This window comes from Callithrix jacchus, chromosome 5 (genome assembly GCF_049354715.1).
Source record: "Callithrix jacchus isolate 240 chromosome 5, calJac240_pri, whole genome shotgun sequence".
NCBI classification, from domain to species: domain Eukaryota; kingdom Metazoa; phylum Chordata; class Mammalia; order Primates; family Cebidae; genus Callithrix; species Callithrix jacchus.
In genome coordinates, this window is record NC_133506.1 from 165,351,626 (window position 1) to 165,369,309 (window position 17,684).

The following is a 17,684-nucleotide window of genomic DNA, read 5'->3' on the forward strand; positions in this document are numbered from 1 at the left end:
AAGGACTATAGTTTGCATTAGAGTGTTTCAGTCACGCTGCTGCTATTATGAGTTCTGTCTGCTTCATGGGGAGCCATGCTCAGATGAAGCCACCCAGCGTGTATTCCAAATATATACACAGCCAGGAAAATTGTCCCCATTATAGGAAAGACTATCTGTGTACTTCTGAGCTTATATAATGTCTATATTTCTATTTGATGCCTGATCAAACTTTATACTTTTTTTTTTTGAGACGGAGTTTCACTCTTGTTACCCAGGCTGGAGTGCAATGGCGTGATCTCGGCTCACCGCAACCTCCGCCTCCTGGGTTCAGGCAATTCTCCTGCCTCAGCCTCCTGAGTAGCTGGGATTACAGGCACGCGCCACCGTGCCCAGCTAATTTTTTGTATTTTTAGTAGAGACAGGGTTTCACCACGTTGACCAGGATGGTCTCGATCTCTTGACCTCGTGATCCACCCACCTCGGCCTCCCAAAGTGCTGGGATTACAGGCGTGAGCCACGGCGCCCGGCCCAAACTTTATACTTTTAACTTGTCATCAGATAAACTTTTAAATGTCCTTCTATAGTCATTATTTAATCAGTACTTTATAAATTTCCTCCACTTAATTATCCAATACGTCGATCAGATATCGAATGCTTTTGACTTGGTATTACTAGACCTTCCCTGTTTACCTCCATAATGTTATCCCTCCTCTCCACTCAAGCAATAGCAACTTTACATATCTTATATAAACTGTTTTTAACATTAGTCTGCTGTCCTGGAGCTGGACGAGTGAAAGTCCAGAGAAGACTTTAGGTGCAGCTGAGCCGAACGAAGTTGGCCTGGGATAAATACAACGAATTCTTGATGGTCTAGAAAATGGGCAATTCTTTGGAAACCAAGAGAGAAGTATTATTTACCAAAGGACAATGCCATCGCCAACAGCATTGAAGAGATCATTCGTGTTCGGATTCATTGGGATGACATGCCGACAATCAGGGTCGTTTTCCAGGGCTTTGTTTATCCAGTTGACAAAGGCATACTTCTCTTCCTCTGCAAGTAAACGGTTAAAGTGATGCATTTGCAAAGTGAAACTCTATTACAAACAAAATGATGCCGTGGATCTTACATTCTCATCCCCAGCAGAGTTTATTCAGCCCATCATCTTATCATCCCCAGCAGAGACGCAATGTGAGTTTATTCAGCCCATCATCTTATCGTCTCATATTTGTTAACATTTTAAAATCTCAGATCACCTGGGAAACAGGCATTGAGTCTGTGTTCACTCCAAGTCATAAAACATACAGCAAACAGATTTAAAAACTATCTCTCTCTCTATTTTATACATATGTATAATGCAGATACACATTTAGAAGCAAATATATACATATGTTTATTTTCTGTATATAATTACATAAATAAAAAATATTTAATGTGCGTCTATACGTATAGATACACATATAAATACAAATATGGTGTAATGCTTACAGGACAAAACTCAGTATTCTGCTTTTAGCTCTGCTGGTTTAAATGTTGGATCACTGTGGACAATCGTATTGTATCTCTGAGTTTTTTGATAAACTTATACTGAAATTGCTATTAAATAAAATCATTTGGATATAATATTTTTTCGTATCAGTGAAACTGCCAGAAGGTGATTTTTAGATTTCTGAATCAAACCTCAAGTTATGTGTTGGGAACCACTGTGTTTCCCAAACTGTCTGTCTTAGAAAGCAATAGTGTCCCTCAGAGAAATGCTGAGTCATAAAAGTTTGGGAAACACTGTGTAATATATCTCTGTCTTGAAGATTCATAATGCACATTTGACCCAGCAGACGTTCTCAAAATTCCTGTATTTAAAAACCAAAAACCAAACGTTGTCTTAGCAATTATAGATGGTATTTAATCACAAACTTGGCCGGGCGCGGTGGCTCAAGCCTGTAATCCCAGCACTTTGGGAGGCCAAGGCGGGTGGATCACGAGGTCAAGAGATCGAGACCATCCTGGTCAACATGGTGAAACCCCGTCTCTACTAAAAATACAAAAAATTAGCTGGGCATGGTGGCACGTGCCTGTAATCCCAGCTACTCAGGAGGCTGAGGCAGGAGAATTGCCTGAACCCAGGAGGCAGAGGTTGCGGTGAGCCGAGATCGTGACATTGCACTCCAGCTTGGGTAACAAGAGCAGCAAATCTCCATCTCAAAAAAAAAAAAAAAAAAAAAAATCACGAACTTATCTTTAAGATCAACTAGTGTTTTGAGGAACTCAGTTCTGGGAATGTTGCAATGCTATATACTGTTTGGCCTGTTGGAAGCTTCCATTATGGCTGCTGGATAGCAGCCTTCAGAATAAATATACAAATTTCTTCCAAATCAATGTAAACATAATTTTTTGATCACCGAGCAGGTGTGAAAAATTATCATGAAGTTTAAAGAAAGAAGCTTGAGTCACTAATTTTGTCCGTAAGATTTAGGAAGGAATTTGGGCGGCCTTCAATGATTGTTTAAATGCTGATGAAGCCAGTTGGTATCGGACCGACCCAGAGCGAGCACTGCTCCTGTAACATGCACCTGGAGCTGACCGGTTTAGTGACGGGAAAAGACGGAGTCATCCATACAGTTGTGTCTGCTTCTTTGTTTACGTCCCTTAGGTCTGAATCAAAGTTTAGAATCTGTGATCCTGAAAATGATGGTCCTTTCTCCACGCTGCCCTCTAGCTCTGTTTACGATCCTAATACCCTCTGCATCTCTGCCCCACCCACGAGTTGAGCCTACCTGAATAGGAGTGCTGGGTGCCAACACTAGACTGCTCGGAGGTACCACCGATCGCACAAATCCCTTCCTTCTTATTGATTGCTTTCCTAAAGGTCTTGGCAACATCCGTGCTCTTTAGGCCATGGAAAATCTGTTAAAATATAATGTATCTTCAGAAACCCAAGCAGTGATCCAGAAAAGCACCAAGGAAAGAATATGTAATGTTGAAGCAAGGAGGGAAGGAAGATCTTTCCAGATACTTTTAAAAACGGAATTCCAGTTCTAAGTTTCAAGTGTGTCTCCTCATCTTCTGCGTGGGACTCACCTTGATGAACTCATCAAAGCTGATCCTTCCATCTTGGTCCAGATCACCTGCAGCCATCAGGTTTTCTGTAATTTCTCTTACTCTGTACCCCGGCAAAGGCAAGCAGGCAGCTTTGAACAAGTCATTCAACTCATTGAAGCTGATGTATCCATTGCCATCAGTGTCTGTAATGCACACGAGATACGTAAGCTAAAGGACAATTCAGGCAACACCTTTTAGAGCGGTGGGGGAAGAGTAGATGGAAGGTGAAGGGATGAGAGAGGCTGTCATTCAGGCCTCGAGGTGTGACCCCACGGAAGAGTCAGCATCTCACAAGACGCCTGTTGCTATTGAATAGGGGCACTAGCATCACTTTCAACATCCACAGCAAAAGAGTCAAAGTTTCTTTTGGTATAAGGTACCTCTGTCCCCACAAAGAACTCTTACAGAAACTCTTAAGGAAACCACAGGTTTAGTGATAAAAATAAGAGAAAGTATGTAATGGTATTTAAATCAAGGAAACAGCAAAAAAGAAGACAAGAGATAAAAGATGAGACTTATGAACCATTTCCAGGAAAGAACTATGGAAGCAGAGAGTCCATAGTCCATGTTTTGATAGAGAAAGTCATTTTCTTGAAGAATGTCTTTCAGACACGAGTCCTCCCAGCTCTTCTAAACCAATACTACTGGTTTCTTGTCCCCTCTGCAATTCTGCTCATGTTCCCATTTCATTGAGTCTACTCTGAGGCTACTCAGTGAAGAAGGATGCAATTTGGGGTACAGATCTACTCACCAACTTTGGCAAAAGCTTCTCTGAGCTCCATCATTTCCTCATCGGACACCGACACTCTGGCCATTTTTATTGCTTTAGGTAACAGATCTGGAGAGAAGAAGAACATAAAAGATAACTTTTGTGCATCTCAATTCTTAAAATACCACGTTAAGAAGCAATTCCCATTTATTACATGAAGAAATACTCTTCTGCATCCTTCATGATTTAGAACTATCTTCTCAAAATGTAAGTCGGAAATATGCTTTTTCTCAACCCTCTGTGTGGTGGTCTCCAAGGATGGCTCTCGACAGTGTCTTCCCCCCTGAGCAACACAGAATGCTCCTCACACCAAGAAGCAGAGCTTATTTCCCTCCCCCAGGATCTGGGCTCATTTTGTTACTGCTTTGACCATCGGAGGGTGGTAGGAATGAAGTCTGGGGCTGGAGACTTCTGCTTCCTTCCTTTTGGAATGCTCATTCTTAAGGTGTTCCCTCTTGGGGCCGGGCACGGTGGCTCAAGCCTGTAATCCCAGCACTTTGGGAGGCCGAGGCAGGTGGATCACGAGGTCAAGAGATTGAGACCATCTTGGTCAACAAGGTGAAACCCCGTCTCTACTAAAAATACAAAAAATTAGCTGGGCACGGTGGCGCGTGCCTGTAATCCCAGCTACCCAGGAGGTTGAGGCAGGAGAATTGCCTGAGCCCAGGAGGCGGAGGTTGTGGTGAGCCGAGATCGCGCCATTGCACTCCAGCCTGGGTAACAAGCGAAGCTCCATCTCAAAAAAAAAAAAAAAAAAAAAAAAAATGTTCCCTCTTGGTACTCCAATTGCCATGCCATGATGCCATGAGACATTCAAGCCACACAAAGAAGCCAGTGAAGGAGAACTGGGCGCTTCGGTTAACATCCCGGCTGAGATGCCATCTGACAGCCAGCATCCGTGCCAGCCACCTGAGAGGGCCATTTGGGGCCTTCTGGCCCATTTGATCTTCTAGATGACCACATTCCCAGCCAACATCACATCAAGCAGAAGAATCGCCCAACTGCACTGTCAGCCAAAAGAACAGAGATGCTAAAATGAGCGATGTCTTAAATCACTAAATCTCAGAGCAGTTACACAGCAAGAGGCAGCGAAAAGTGCACTTTTACATAAATGTCTTTTTTAATGTTCCTATTTAACATTAATATGTTTGACCGTAAGTGAACAGATACATTTTATAACTTCAAAGGAAGTTAATCAACATTCTCAATATTATTGAGGGATGAGCAAAGGGAAGCTGACCCTCCTATAATTCAGCTACGGGAATTTGAGGCGCTTTGTAGGTGTTTTCTCAGAAAGCCTCGTCTTGCTGAGAAAGTGCTTGAGTAATTTCCCTTTTCCTGTGCATCACTGCTGCCCTCTAGTGGGAACGAAGAAAATAAAACAGAAAACGGATGATAATCTCCACGCCCCTAATCCAGACCAGCAAGTTTCAAATCCGAGATCCACTCACGTTTGCTGAATTTACTGGCTCAGAGGGGATACGTGGGGTGGCAGTGTGGGGATGGGGTGTTTCTAAGCATATTTATATTTTGGATAGTTCAGGGAAGTTATCGATTTTTGAACACACATTTGTGACAGGATGTTGTTTTAAGTAGATTCTTTTTTATATTTTCATAGGATTCTACAGTGCAGTGTTTGTTCTGGATGGCAACGAACATCCACAGCAAATAGAAAACAGTCTTAACATTGAAACCTGTAGGCCGAAAATGCATTACACTCAATTTTGCAAATCCATACCCATATCCACCAAATTATTATCCTGCCACGTACGTGTGTCAGTGGTTTGAAACTTTCGTTTCACCAAGCAATCCTCTGTTGACAGAAACCTTACATGTAAATGAAAGCACACAAACAAAAATAACAACTCTGAGAGTCTTTGGTTGAGAAAACCCAAATGCCCCCTACCCCTGCTATCTTATCTCCTTGTCTCCTTCTCCTGTGGGAACTCCAGGGAGCATAATTTGAAAATCAGAGAATTATATATGTATTTGTTTAAATTTAAATGTATTATCGAAAAGTGTATTTTTGTTATCAATAAAAATTTTAGTTTATTATTATTTGGCTTACATATCTAAGAAGGAACTGGTCCACCGGATCTTTTCAAGGACAACAGAAACTGTTGAGGGCTTAATTGTATTAAAAGCACAATCTCAGTTACACATCACAGTAACCCCAAGAGACAGGCACTGGCTATCTGGCTTTCTTCTCTTTCTCTCCCTCCCTCTCTTCCTTTTTTCTTTCATTCTTCCTTCCTTCCTTTCTCCCTTTCTACCTTTTCAGAATGCCTTTTTCCAAAAATAATTTGAGCTAAGTTACAAAGATTATCCAAACTCCAGAGTTAAACCAACTAAATTATGTAATTGATAAGAAAGTGTAACTGAAACAAGATGATTGTGAGGAGGAACTCTAATATTTAAAATACATGCCTATGACCCGGCATGTTTTGCTACAAGTAGGCTGAAAATCTAGCTCCAAGTTGTCTAGAAGCTAAGGCAAAAAGGGAAGTATCATCAGTTATACAAGGGCAGCAGATCTGACGTCTGACAGCAAAATCTTCACCCAGGCTTTAAGAAGAGGCCATTTGTGGGATGGGGTTAAACACAGGTTTTGTGTTTCTTACAATGTCCTTCCATGTAGTCTGACGGCATAGGTATGTATATTCTCATTGTATAGATCAGAAAACAGACGTTCAGAGAAGTTAAGATACAGATCTCAAATCACACAGCTGGGTAGAGAAGCAGCCAAGACTCCAATCCTCAAGCCTTTTCTCCTCTCCCAGGCTGTCTACTCAGGTTCTCTGCCTCCATCCTCCTGTTAGACACACATCCCATCCATCCATTCATTCACTCAGCAATGATTTATTACGTATGTGAACTATGGATAGTAATAAATCCATAGTTTTAATTTTCCAATGGGAGATTTTTTAAACTACAATATCGCAAGCTTGCCCAGGCATTCTGGTAGAAAGCTTTTGCTTTCCTGTGTTAAGAAATCAAAGTTTCTGTTTTAAGGAATTAGTATACAACTTCGCTAAGTTCTTGTGGCTAACTTGGCTTGACTCTCTTTTATACCCTGTACCATATCCACATGTGCATGAAAGGAGGCTGGCTGGCCAGCCCTTCGTGGTTTTAAATGTCTTAACACCTCCTGGCTCATGTGTTTTTGTGATTATGAGAAAAATTCATTCCTTTAACATATGTTTTATGAATGCGTACTAAAAGCCAGGTGCTGTTCTTCATTCTAGGTCAGCACGTCTATCCTGACCTGGTTAGTTGCCCTGAAAGCATGAAACAGTGCCAAAGGTAAGGAGGATAAACAAGATCTCTGAATCTAAACCTGGCCCTAGCCCTTGACACAAGAATGTCAGATTTTAGAGCACTGTCAGCAGCTAGTGATAAATGTAAGTAGAAGCAAGGGACAAGACTGCATCTAAATGCCAAGAAAGAAGCAAAACACTTAGTGTTGGGCAAAAACAGAAACCTAGAAAATATCTAAAGATCATGGTATAATGGGAAATTATTTTACTACAAAAATTGCAGTGGCCCCTTCATTGAAAAGACATAAAAATTACACATTATTTTAAAATCATTATTTTTAAACCACAGCAGGTAGGTCAAAATGAAAAGTCTTGAGCATCTGTAACAATATTTTTCTAAGAGATTTATGAGTGGAGAGGGTCATCTCAGAGAAGCCAAAAGTGAGAACACCTTCAAATTTTCAAAACCCTTCAGTGGTTTAACAGCGAATGCAGAAGAGAAGTGGATTGACTTAGTTTAAAAGGTAAAGTGGAGATCCCAGCACTTTGGGAGGCCGAGGCGGGCGGATCACGAGGTCAAGAGATTGAGACCATCCTGGCCAACATGGTGAAACCCGTTCTCTACTAAAAATACAAAAAAAAAAAAAATTAGCTGGGCGTGGTGGCAGGTGCCTGTAATCCCAGCTACTCAGGAGGCTGAGGCAGGAGAATTGCTTGAACTTGGGAGGTGGAGGTTGCAGTGAGCCAAGATCACGCCATTGCACTCCAGCCTGGCGCCTGGTGACAGAGTGAGATTCTGTGTCAAAAACAAAAAACAAAAAACAAAAAAAAAACAGGTAAAGTGGAGAAAGAATAATCAGCAACTGACATTGCTGTGATACTGTTTGTTGTTGTTGGGCAGAAACATGAATAGATATCTGGAGAGAGTCCCTTTTACCATCAGCATGAGCAGCATATCCTGAAAACACAACCTACCTTTCAAAGACAGAAGGAACCTCATAAATAATTTATTACAATGCCCTCATTTTATGGATAAGAAAACTGAAGGTCCAGTGAGAAGAAATGCTTCATCCATGTACAAATTCTCAAGGCAATGCCAGGCTGGAGCTTGTAAATGCAGGTGCTGACGAGCAGAGCAGGAAAAGGACAGAGTTACCATTAAAAGGGCCCCTAAGGTCCATAACTGAGCAGAGACTTTTAAGTAATTGAACTGAATGTGCAAATGGCAGCAATTTCACAAAGCAGAGCAGCAGGAAAAGGATGTAATTAAGGTAAAACAGGCAGACCAGTTCATTTCTAAGGAAGACATTGGTCCAGGTGTGGTGGCTAACACCTGTGATCCCAGCATGCTGGGAGGCTGAGGTGGGCAGATCCCTTTGAGCTCGGGTGTTTGAGACCAGCCTGAGCAACATGGTGAAATCCCATCTCTACCAAAAATACAAAAATTAGCCAGGTGTGATGGTGCATGCCTGTGATCCCAGCTGCTTGGGAGGCTGAGGTAGGAGGATCACTTGAACCTGGATGTGGAGGTTGCAGTGAACTGAGATTACACCACTGAACTCCAACCTGGGTGACAGAGTGAGACCCCCCCCATCTCAAACACAAAAAGCAAAACAAAAAAGGCACCACTGTTGTTGGAATCAAATATTAGATACTTTACATAGTCCATGAATGTGTTTTCCTGAAAAAAAAAATGCACTCATTTGAATTCATGCATATTTGAAAATATGGGTTATGATAATATTAGTCAGATTAATAAGCCATGTAAGTAAGATTAATTGGTGATGGCTTGAGTTTGCAGATTACTGGCACCAGGGGTTTCTCCAGCTCTGCCCAACTGCTCTTGCATTGAGTGTGGGCCTTTTTAACGACTCCATCATCTAAATATGCCCTGCCACAGACCATTTTTCAGATCTTTTGCAAATCTGTGGTCAGTTCTGGAACTCCCCTTCTGAATTACTGCCCAAATCAGAAATCTATTATAAGAAGACAGATCATTCATTGAGGTCATGTGTGGGCTGCTAGTTGTGTGTGTGTGTGTGTGTGTGCATGCGTGCGTGTGAGTGTGTGTGTGCGCGCACGTGCGTGCATGTGTGTGTGTGCGTGTGTGTGTGAACACTTCGATTTAGTAAATTAATAGCTGTAGAATCTGAAGACATTGGCCAAAAAAAAGCATTGGTTGTTTATTTTTTTAAATTATATTATTTTTAAAACCATAAGAAAACGAAATAGCTCCACCCAAACTGCAAAAGCCACAAAGCCTGTTCATTTCTTTAAGTCAGTGAGTTTTGAGGTTCTGCTTAATGGGGGCTGGTATTGCCCAAGTCAGGAGCAAAGGGAATTTCTGAGAATGAGTTATCACGAAAGTGTCTGAATTGAAGTTCCCTGACGTGTGAATATAGAAGCAATTGGTGGGAGTTTACTATTGAACACAGCGCTGTGGAATTTACAGAAGGAAAAACAACCTCTAAAGTAAATGTAAAAATGTAAAGGGAATTTTTGCTGAGGAGTTTCATAACTGAGAATCTTGGGAAACGGTGACCTGTCTAGAGAGAGATGCTCACGGGCTGCAATCATTTCTGAAAGACGGTAGTGCTGGGCTAGCCAGTATTTTGACTGAATGTACTGATACCCAATTGTATGACCTGCCAGGATCAGGGAGGCAGCTGTGACCTGGTATCACATTGCCAAGGGACGCTTTTGAATGTGCCCCACTTTTCCCGCAACTTGATTCAGTAAAGTAAAACTGGACACTCAGGATTCAAGTTCCTAGTTCTGCCTCCATAATTTCAGTCCATTTCCAGAGGGGAAATTATATGTATATATACACGACTTCCAAACATCTCAAGAACAGTGAGTAATCCAAAACAACACATTATCTAGAATAACATTAATATTGTAAGTTTTAGCATTGGATTATGACAACTAAAGAAATGAAAAATAAAATATGTAGGACTCTGAAGCAAAATAAAATACCCATACATTTTTTAAAAGCCACCAAGATTAATCTACTTAAGGAAAAATACTGGTTTTAGTTAATTCTGTCCCCTTCATTTTATGAAGTAGACCAGTGTAGGAGCTCATACTTTGGGAATAGATGTAATTTACTCTATATTCTTGGGATATCTTATCTCTATGGATTCAGGTATGCCTGACTTTTACATAAAGGATGATTCAGAAAATGTAATTTTAAAATAACTTTGTTTTTGAGAAACCAAATAATTATAAATGGCCTTAAATACAGATGGCCAGTTAAAGGAACTCTTATGAATCCTTTTGTGAAGTCAGACTCTCCTCCAGATTGTCTTTTTTCTCCCTGCAGATACTTGGATTCTCTCAAAGCCTACTTCAGAGTACAGAATTCTTCTCTCTGCAGGCTCTGATGAAAACGCCACAGGGTGGAAGGTAGGGGAAAGGCTATTCGCAGCACAGACTCAGCGGCTCTCCTCCGACACTGTTATCACAGGCCACATAAACACCTATGGGAAGCCAGATTACTCCAAACCTCAGCAACCTCATATTGCTCTGGGTGCCTCTGGTTTGCCCACTTCATTGCGGGGCTTCTGAAGCTGTGTGGCACATTGTACAGAGCCTGGCTCTGTCACCAGCTAAGGAGTTCCCGTTCTTGCCTTCTCTCCCTCAGTACATTGCTGATGCTTCTGTTTTCTACCAAGTTGCCCAATCCCACTACGGTGTGACACAAGAACAAGCCTCCTGCAAGAAAAGCGGATCCTCCAGGCTGGGGCTTGGGGAGCCCTTTCTGTGCCTTAACATCTCTCTCCTTTCCTGGGCTGTAGACAGTGATCCTCCTGGTTCTGTAGCTATTAGAGTATCCCAAATGCATACTTTCAATAAGTTGATTATTATGGGCTAGCTGTTTAACCACGATTGCACTATTACCTCCATATGAAATGCCATTCATTCATTCTTTCACTCCATATATGTCTCTATGCAAAGTATTGCCCTGGCCGCAGGGAGGTGGGAGAGGGGCTGCAAGTGTGAGTTACACAAAGACTGGGGCTTCGTGAGGCCCACAGTTAAATGCCAAGTTTCACTGTGGGAGGCCGAGGCGGGTGGATCACGAGGTCGAGAGATCGAGACCATCCTGGACAACATGGTGAAACCCTGTCTCTACTAAAAATACACACACACACACAAATTATCTGGGCATGGTGGTGGACGCCTGTAATCCCAGCTACTCAGGAGGCTGAGGCAGGAGAATTGCCTGAACCCAGGAGATGGAGGTTACAGTGAGCCGAGATCACGCCATTGCACTCCAGCCTGGGTAACAAGAGCGAAACTCCGTCTCAAAAAAAAAGAAAAGAAAAAAAGCCAGGTTTCAAATGCAGCACATGGGTTAATACTGTGGAAAGTTAAAGCAGTGCAAAGTGTTCTGAAGATTAGAACAAACAAGTGAGAAGGTTAAACCCGGGGCTCTGAGGGAAAAATAAGACTAGACAAGTGGAGGGAATCAGCACAGAGGCTTATCAAACATAAAAGTATAAAATACCTGAGTCAGCCCAGGCAATTACGATATTGAGATAATTAAAACACTTGCACATCTCCAAAGAAATCAAAATGGAAATCACTGGCAGGAAATGGAAGAAAGTGCCGAGCTCGGCAGTCAGACCTAGGCTGCTTCCTGTCTGTGTTGACTCCAGGCTCCATCTTGCCTCTGTGAGACTCGGTTTTCTCAATCCTACTTAGAAGCAGAGTCCCTCCCGTGTTAAAAGTTCCAAAATTCTGTGCAGTAGCTGACAAGTATATGAGCAAGTGAGAGCTAGATGAGAAAGTATTACGAATGAGCTGAGAGATCGGTGCTGGCGCCATCAGCAGCTGTGGACCAGGGGTGCCTCCTGTGAAATGGGGACCAGGGGTGCCTCCTGTGAAATGGGGACCAGGGGTGCCTCCTGTGAAATGGGGACCAGAGATGCCTCCTGTGAAATGGGGACCGGGGGTGCCTCCTGTGAAATGGGGACCGGGGGTGCCTCCTGTGAAATGGGGACCGGGGGTGCCTCCTGTGAAATGGGGACCGGGGGTGCCTCCTGTGAAATGGGGACCGGGGGTGCCTCCTGTGAAATGGGGACTGGGGGTGCCTCCTGTGAAATGGGGACCAGAGGTACCTCCTGTGAAATGGGGCAAGCGGGCGAGCAGGCAGCTCCCAGCCCGGCCTGGCTCCTGGGGGCTGGGAGGCTGCGTTCCTGCCCTTACCTCAGCAGCAGGTAGAGTTCTGTCTAATGCACTCTCCTCCCTGGCCCCAGGCAGATGCCCGCTGCTCAGCTCCCAGCTGCTGGACTGCCCAGCACAGAGCAGCGAAGTTCCCAGAGCAGCATGTGAGACCTGTTTTACGGGACGTCACCACACACAGCTTAAGATCCAGTTCACTCCTGGTTTCTAGGTAAGACGGTGCGCAAACTGTCCCAGAAAGGGAGCCATCTACTATTTTGTTAGAAATATCCAAATAAGGAAATGCCACAACCTCTCTGGTGTCTGATATCCCCACTTTGTAACCTAAACCTTTTCTGAGATGGTTAAAGGTCTCTGTTTCTTGGGCTATTCTCAGAGGAAATAACAGGAGCTGTTCAATTCATGAAAATTCCATCACATGCTTTGGTTTCTTTTTGTTCTTTTAACCTGCATTTTAGGGCTAATTTTCCAAATCCTGCATAGTTTTCTTTGCTATCTTCTGGGTCTATACCAACTTCCTTATAGAACGAATGTAGTAAGAATAGCAGTCATAGAATGCAGAGGTGGAGTGATCTTAGGGAGCATCTGTCTGGACACTCCCCCATCACAGAGGCATGAAATGACACCCAAGTTAAAGGACATACCCAACGTCGCAGAGTTTATTGGAGGTGTGGCTGGGACCTGAGTCCAGGCCCCCTTACTTCTCTTCTTTCCTTTTTAATATGTTTTAAACCCTAACTCTTCTCTTTAATTAAGACCTTTTCCACATATAGTAAGAATAATGTCCCAAGATTTCAAATGACTTACGAGTATAATTTCATGAATGTTTCTTGTACGTGAAGGGGAATTTATCTAGGTATGGCAAAAGGCGTGTTAGGGTTTAGGCTACAAGTGACGCGCAAATCACATACAAATATTGTGTACACTGGTATCCTCTAGGCCATGATGACTCTTTCCCCCTTCATTCATCTATATGTTTATTCTATTTTTTTCCCTTAAAGAGACAGCTCTCGCTATGTTCCCCAGGCAGGAGTGCAGTGGCCATTCACAGGTGTGATCCCACTACTGATCAGCACCGGAGTTTTGACCTGCTCCATGTCCAATATGAGCCAGTGCACCCACCCCTCCTTAAACAACCTGGTGGTCCTCTGCTCTTGTATTGATGCCAAACTTACTGCTGACACCCAGTTGGCATGGCACCCTGCAGCCCAGAACTCCGGGGCTCAAGCGGTGTCCTGTCTCAGCCTCCCAAGTAGCTAGGACCACAGGCGTGCACCACCACACATTGTTGTACCTTGCATTAAGGCCCTCCAAATTTCCTTAACCACCAAAGAGCAAACCCAATTAAAACAACTCACCATGACATGAAATGTTCAAAAGACAAGACAGCCAGATTCACAGATCAGCACTGAAATGACACCCTCAGACTGATCTCAACAGTCATGGTGGTTTCAGGCATCCTGTTCTCCTGGAGGCTGGGGAGAGGCAGCGAGCCTTTGCTCCTCTGAGCTTTGCTCCACACCGCTGTGGTGTGGTCCCTGTTTCCATTCATCTCTCCCAGCAGATGAGGAGCTCACTGCGCTGCTTAGTGCCTCGCACATGTGAGGTCCTCAGTAAATGAGCTGTATACATGAAGAAACCAATCCATAAACTGATGGCATACAGGACTTGGAAAGTCTCTGTCACCTTCTTTGAGGAGTTTAACAACAATATTCTTGTGTATATACTTAGAAAATCCCACGCACTGAAAGGTACAAACACGTAAAACAAGGCTGATACATGATTCAAGTCCACATGAAACCACTCTGCTGGAAAGACAACTTCGGTGAGTTAATCTGGGGTCCCGGGGTAGCCTGTGAAGCGGCACCTGCGCATGCTCCCTAGCCCTACCTTGCCAGCCGAAAATCCTTCCTGTCTGAAATCGCAGATCCTGAGGCCGGCTTCTCGGCACCGTTGTGATAACCCTGCTTGGCAGTGGGTCTCTATCCAACTCTGTAGGGCCTGCCTCTAAGCTGAGGGCTGCTGAGGTGTGAGGGAAAGGAACTGTGGAGACAGAGCAGAGACTGAAGGAAGGGCTGACCTACCTGGGATGGACACGTGTGCTGGACCAAGGAGCACACTGGACAGAATTAGGAGTAGGTGCCATTTACCTGCATGTCATTTGCATATCACTATCTGGACTATGAAATTCATCGTCTGATCCTTCTAAATGTGCCACTAAAAAAATTCAAACATTTGTAAATTTCTTCCTTCAACAGACATCTGTGAAATACCGACTGTGTGCGAGGTCCTGTGTGAGATGCTGAGAACATGCAGCAGGCTCTGGCCTGCTGAGTAGGGAAGAGAGTCACAGGCACTAGAATACAGGGGGACTTTATAGATCCACAGGAAGAGGGAAAATATAGCTCTCCCCTGGAGAGCTAGAGAAAGTGACATTTGACCTAGATTTCAACAGAGGAGTAGGAGATTGCTTAAAGGTCAGTCTTTTCTTCATTCATCTGAGAGTATTAGTCCATGTTCTTTCTATAGAAAGTCTATCTATTTGGAGCCAGAGAAAAGGCAAATAGCTAAAGAACAAATGAGAAGACTAGTTGGTCAATGATAATGGCCGTTAACGTTGAGTGGTTAACTTGGTGCTAAATGTTTTGTATGCATTCACGTTTAATTCTCACACAATCCTATAGGGTATTACTATGATTCCCACTTCATCGATGAGGAAACTGAGGTTCAAATAACCGGCCAAGGGTCACACAGATATAAACTGGGGGAGCCTCCTGCCTTTCCTATCATTTCTGGCTATTGGATTCCTGTATCTCCTTGAGTTTTCCCCATCCTTTGGGTTACTCAAAAAGAAACCCCTAAAGGTCAAAGCTCTGACGTCATGTTAATTAGGGATACACATATTTCTGCAAGATTTTGCTTAGGACTAGGGGCTCTTCCTCGGCTCTTTGGGGAAGTTCTAAATGCGTCTTCTCTTCAGTTACTCAGCGTCTTTAAAGGAAGTGTTAAGGAGCAAGAATAAAACCAGGCTTGATCTTTTCTGCCTGTGCCCCCCCCCGCCACTGGTGGAGAAAGGGGTCCTTTCTGCCAGTGGCCTCCACAGCTCAGTCATCCACTTGCATCTAATGAAGCACTTACCTTGTCGCAGGTGCTACAGACACCAAGATAAACAGCAGAGAGTCCTTGCTCCTGAGGGGCACACGGTCCAGTAAAGGAAAACAGTCATGCAGATGCAAGGCGACACTAATATGAATACTTTAAAGATATTCCTAGCATGGAGCTGCAGGAGCACAGAGAAGGAAGTGCAGTGTGCCCCTGAACAACACAGGTTTGAGTGGTGTGGGTCCAATTATACGCAGTTTTCTTCAATAGAGTCAGCCCTCATTGCTCTCGGGTTCAGTATCTACAACCAAATGTGTATGGAAAATGCAAGTATTCACAGAATGCAAAACCCAGGGAGACCAAGGGCCAATTTTTGGTACATGCGGGTGCCACAGCGCTGACTGTGGGACTTGAGAATGTATGGATTTTAGTGCCGAGGCGGGTCCTGGAACCGATGCCCTGTGGATACCATGGAACAACTGTGTTTAACTCTGCCTGGGAAGGGATGAGAAGGTTTTCCAGAGAAGCTGATGTTGCCCACTGAGCTAAGTGTCAGGGAACCAGAAGGAGTTTTCCAAACAGACAACATAGAAAGTTCCAGGCAGAGAAAATAGCTCTGCAAAGTGCAAAGCAAAAGCACACAGAGGAACCTGTGGCAGCTTGGGTGTAGCTAAAGGGTGCAGGAGGAGAGACCTCCAGGATGAGAGGTTGAGGAGGTGGTGTCACCGTGGTGCTCGTCCTCACTAGCTCTTGTTTCCAGAGGCAAAACGTCAGTGATACAGGCCACACTCCACTCACCACAGGTAATGTGAATGCAAACAGCAGAGTCATTCTGCCCAGACACCATTTGGTTTGTTTGTGCGCACAAAGCTTTCTCCTTAGTCACCGTCTCCCATCTAGAAAATACTACAAAGACAGGAGGGAACTGAACACGGTAGAATTGGGGAAATAGGGGCCCTGGAGGGTGAAGTCACCCCCAAAAGTCTCAAAGTGAGTCAGTGACTGGTGTGAAAAGAGAAGTGGAACCCCTGGAGTCTTAGTCTGGTCTAGCTAATGCATGGGAAAAACACAAACCAGTTAGCATTTGAAAAACCTAAAGTTGTACATTTAAGAACCCTTGAGATGCACAGTCTGTGAAAAGTGCTTTACTTCCTAGATGTGTGGATCTAGGATACAGGGATACACCCACGTAAGGGCATTCCAAAAGCGAACGCTCCTCTCTCCCTTTATGAAATTAGGATCGGTATGTATTGTTTTAAAAATGAACCAACTAGGGAGTGACGTGTATGGTGAAGCGCTGAATTTTCTGACTCAGCTATTTTTTTGTTGTGTGTCTTTGAATGTGTTACTGAAATCTTCCGAGCCTCAGTTTCTTCATCTGTAAAAAAGGGGTGTTTATAATGCAACCACGGTGTTCATTTCATAGGGAAGCATAGGATTAAGTGAGACAGAGTGTTTAAAATATACACAACAGTGCCTGGTGAATGAAGGGAGGAAGAGAGGAAGGGAGGAAGGAAAGGAGGAAAGAAGAGGGAAGGAAAAGAGGAAGTTAAAAGAACATATGAAAGAACTAGAACTTTTGAAAAATTATTGGAGAATAAACCCCAATTTCTACTATAAATTGTAGGAAATATTGTGAAGTCACAACTTAAAAGCAACACTTAGTTGTGTGTATATTATGTGTTTTTGTGTGGGTGTAAATCTAGATCTCACATCCATGCTCTATGGTTTCATGTTCTTGGTCTGGCTTATTTTGGCTTTGGTACCACATTTCTCACTCACAGCCCTTGAAGTCAGCTATTGCAGACCTGCTAGATGATACCAACCCAAAGCCAACAGCATTGGTATTAGCTCATGCTGAGTATAGAAGGGGCTGCGGGCTCTGCTGAGTGTAGAAGGGGCTGCGGGCTCTGCTGAGTGTAGAAGGGGCTGTGGGCTCTGCTGAGTGGAGAAGGGGCTGCGGGCTCTGCTGAGTGGAGAAGGGGCTGCGGGCTCTGCTGAGTGGAGAAGGGGCTGTGGGCTCTGCTGAGTGGAGAAGGGGCTGTGGGCTTTGCTGAGTGGAGAAGGGGCTCCGGGCTTTGCTGAGTGGAGAAGGGGCTCCGGGCTTTGCCTTGCCTGAGAGACCGACCGTGGAAAGTACCTTCTAACAGTTGAGGAAGTGTGGCCAGAGTGGAAAAATGTACAGTAATCTTAAGAAAAACCCAATCACATACACCATGAGCCATGAAAGGAGAAGAGATCTCTGGGCATCTGTGATGAGGGTCACTGGGCAGCATCCCTTCCCTGTTGG

The 17,684-nt window shown here is 43.9% G+C and overlaps 1 protein-coding gene across 3 annotated transcripts in view; it reads right to left on the reverse strand.

Moving 5' to 3' along the window:
• The window catches only part of LCP1 (lymphocyte cytosolic protein 1), a 58,231-nt gene that overhangs the window by 32,656 nt on the left and 7,891 nt on the right, over positions 1–17,684 (reverse strand). For all 3 annotated transcript variants that reach the window (XM_035302632.3, XM_078375391.1, XM_035302634.3), the window contains 4 exons: positions 3,831–3,917; positions 3,059–3,222; positions 2,755–2,884; positions 901–1,033 (listed from right to left, as the gene is read on the reverse strand). In XM_035302632.3, the coding sequence (XP_035158523.3) occupies positions 901–1,033; positions 2,755–2,884; positions 3,059–3,222; positions 3,831–3,894 (491 nt within the window). In that variant the 5' untranslated portion in view covers positions 3,895–3,917. The remainder of the gene's footprint in view (positions 1–900; positions 1,034–2,754; positions 2,885–3,058; positions 3,223–3,830; positions 3,918–17,684) is intronic.